Genomic DNA, 2,595 nt, shown 5'->3' with positions numbered 1-2,595 from the left:
TATCTATCTATCTATCTATCTATCTATCTATCTATCTATCTATCTATCCGTCTATCCATCCATCCATCCATCCATCCATCCATCTATGTATCTATCTATCTATCTATCTTTCCATCTATCCATCCGTCTATCCGTCCATCCGTCCATCCATCTATCATCTATCTATCTGTCTATCCGTCTATCCGCCTAGCTGTCCATCCATCCATCCATCCATCTATCCATCTGTCTATCCGTCCATCAATCCGTCCATCCATCTATCTATCTATCTATCTATCTATCTATCTATCTATCTATCTATCTATCTGTCTGTCTATCTGTTTTCATTCATTTCATTAAAGTATATAGTAATTAATAACATGAATGTTATTTTCAATGATAAAATGAATACAATGTATTAATTAATGAAAATTAATGAATACAACAATTAAATTTAGTATGTATTTGTTTTAATGTTTGTCTGTTTTTATTTCTAATTTCTGAAAAATATCTAATCCTGAAAGATAAAATGTATCAGTTTCCACAAAAAAATTCAGCAGCACAACTGTTTTCAACATTGATAATAATCAGAAATGTTTCTCGAGCAGCAGATCAGCATATTATACTGATTTCTGAAGATCATGTGACACTGAAGACTGGAGTAATGATGCTGAAAATACAGCTGCGCATCACAGGAATACATTACACTATAAATTATAATAATATTTCACAGTTTTTCACTGTATTTTTTAATAAATAAATGCACCCTTAGTGAGAACAAGAGAGGCCGAACACATGAGAGAATCGACACAGAAGCCTGATCAATAATCCATCAGTGTCTCTATTGACGAGTCACTTACTAGACACTTTATCCAGAGTGTTTTCCGCTGGTTTCTCCTCCTCAGTGGTCAAATTGTCCAGTAACTCTCTAGTGGGACTGGGTAAAGATGGCTCTCCTAGGAGAAAACAACACAAAAGCACATTTCCTGTCAAACAGTTCGGAAACACATGAATCACGTTATAAAGCTACTGCTTGAATGACTGAGTGAGTTTGTAAATAAATATAAAATTAGCCACGAATTTCTGCACAAAACAAACATTTAAATGAATTCTGTCAAGCTGTCAAACTCCAAAAGGGGAAAACAAGTTGAATTGTGACCCTGGAGCACAAAACCAGTCATAAGGGTCCATTTTTTGAAATTGAGATGTATACATCATCTGAAAGCTGAATACATCAGCTTTCCATTAATGTATGGTTTGTTAGGATAGAACAATATTTGGCTGAGATACAACTATTAGAAAATCTGGAATCTGAGGGTGCAAAAAAATCTAAATATTGAGAAAATCATCTTTAAAGTTGTCCAAATGAAGTTCTTAGCAATGCATATTACTAATCAAACATTAAGTTTTGATATATTTACGGTAGGAGATTTACTAAATATCTTCATGGAACATGATCTTTACTTAATATCCTAATGATTTTTGGCATAAAAGAAAAATCAATCATTTTGACCCATAGCGACTCCAGGGACACATTTGTTAAGAAATCATCTTTTTGTGCTGGTGTTTGTTTGACCTGTGCAGGGAGGAAGCTTGCAGACGGACACGGACTCGGGTTTGTCTGCGTCACACTGTCCCGAGCTGCCTTCAGACGGCCTGCAGATGACCTGCCGCTGCTGGATCCCTTCACCGCAGCTCACCGAACACTACAGGAAACACGTCACATTCAGACAGATCATTGGGATGAGCGCTAGAGGAGATCTGTGTGTGAATATGTGTGTTACTGTCACATGCTTGATCACATCAAACTCGCAGTGAGCCGATATTACCACTTTAAAAATAACTTTGCATTTCTAGAAAGCAATACTAACTCGCAGGTAAAAATGTCAAACTCAGGAAATTGTGGCCTTACAATGACAAATATTATAAAATATACAAAAATAATTGTTATTAAATACAGATAATTTTTTTTATCTAACAATAAAAATAAAAATAATTGGAATTGGAATTTTAAAAATGTATTACAAAATTATTACATTTAGAAATTAAACTTTTCAATAATAAATCTTAAATGCAAATTATTTATTTAAACCAGTAGTGTATTTGTGTATGCATTTATTTAATATTTGTAGCACCTAAAAAAAAACAATACCATAAATTAAGCTATAAATGAAACATTTCTAGAAAATAATACTAAAGTATACTACTAAAATTTATAAATTAAACCTAAACCAAAAACATACAAACTAAATAACTAAACAGATTTATGATGCACATGCAATTTATAAATACTCATATAAATATAATAAATACATCTTAAATATACTAATAGATGTAATTTATTAAATTTATTTTATTGTATTTTCATTATTCCTATTTTTATGGTTCTATTTTAATAATATTTAAATGTATTTACTGAATTAACTTAAATATTTATCTTATATTTCTGTTATGTGATTATCATCTAAATTATTCTCAGTGTCTCCTTATCTCTTACATGCAGTGTGAGTGTGTGTGAGAGTGTATGTGTGTGTGTGTGTGTGTGTGTGTGTGTCTCTGTGTGTGTGTGTGTGTGTGTGTGTGAGTGTGTGTGTGTCTGTGTGTGTGTGTGAGTGTGTG

General features: G+C 32.4%; 1 protein-coding gene across 1 annotated transcript in view; it reads right to left on the bottom strand.

Moving 5' to 3' along the window:
* LOC107595202 (A disintegrin and metalloproteinase with thrombospondin motifs 2-like) overlaps positions 1–2,595 on the bottom strand; it is a 10,012-nt gene that overhangs the window by 2,965 nt on the left and 4,452 nt on the right. The window contains exons 4-5 of the mRNA XM_016285546.1: positions 1,553–1,682; positions 837–932 (exon numbers count right to left, since the gene is read on the bottom strand). Of these exons, the coding sequence (XP_016141032.1) occupies positions 837–932; positions 1,553–1,682 (226 nt within the window). The remainder of the gene's footprint in view (positions 1–836; positions 933–1,552; positions 1,683–2,595) is intronic.

The sequence above is a fragment of the Sinocyclocheilus grahami genome, unplaced genomic scaffold (assembly GCF_001515645.1).
Source record: "Sinocyclocheilus grahami isolate Dianchi unplaced genomic scaffold, SAMN03320097.WGS_v1.1 scaffold198.1, whole genome shotgun sequence".
NCBI lineage: Eukaryota > Metazoa > Chordata > Actinopteri > Cypriniformes > Cyprinidae > Sinocyclocheilus > Sinocyclocheilus grahami.
This window is presented reverse-complemented; position numbering and strand designations above follow the sequence as displayed.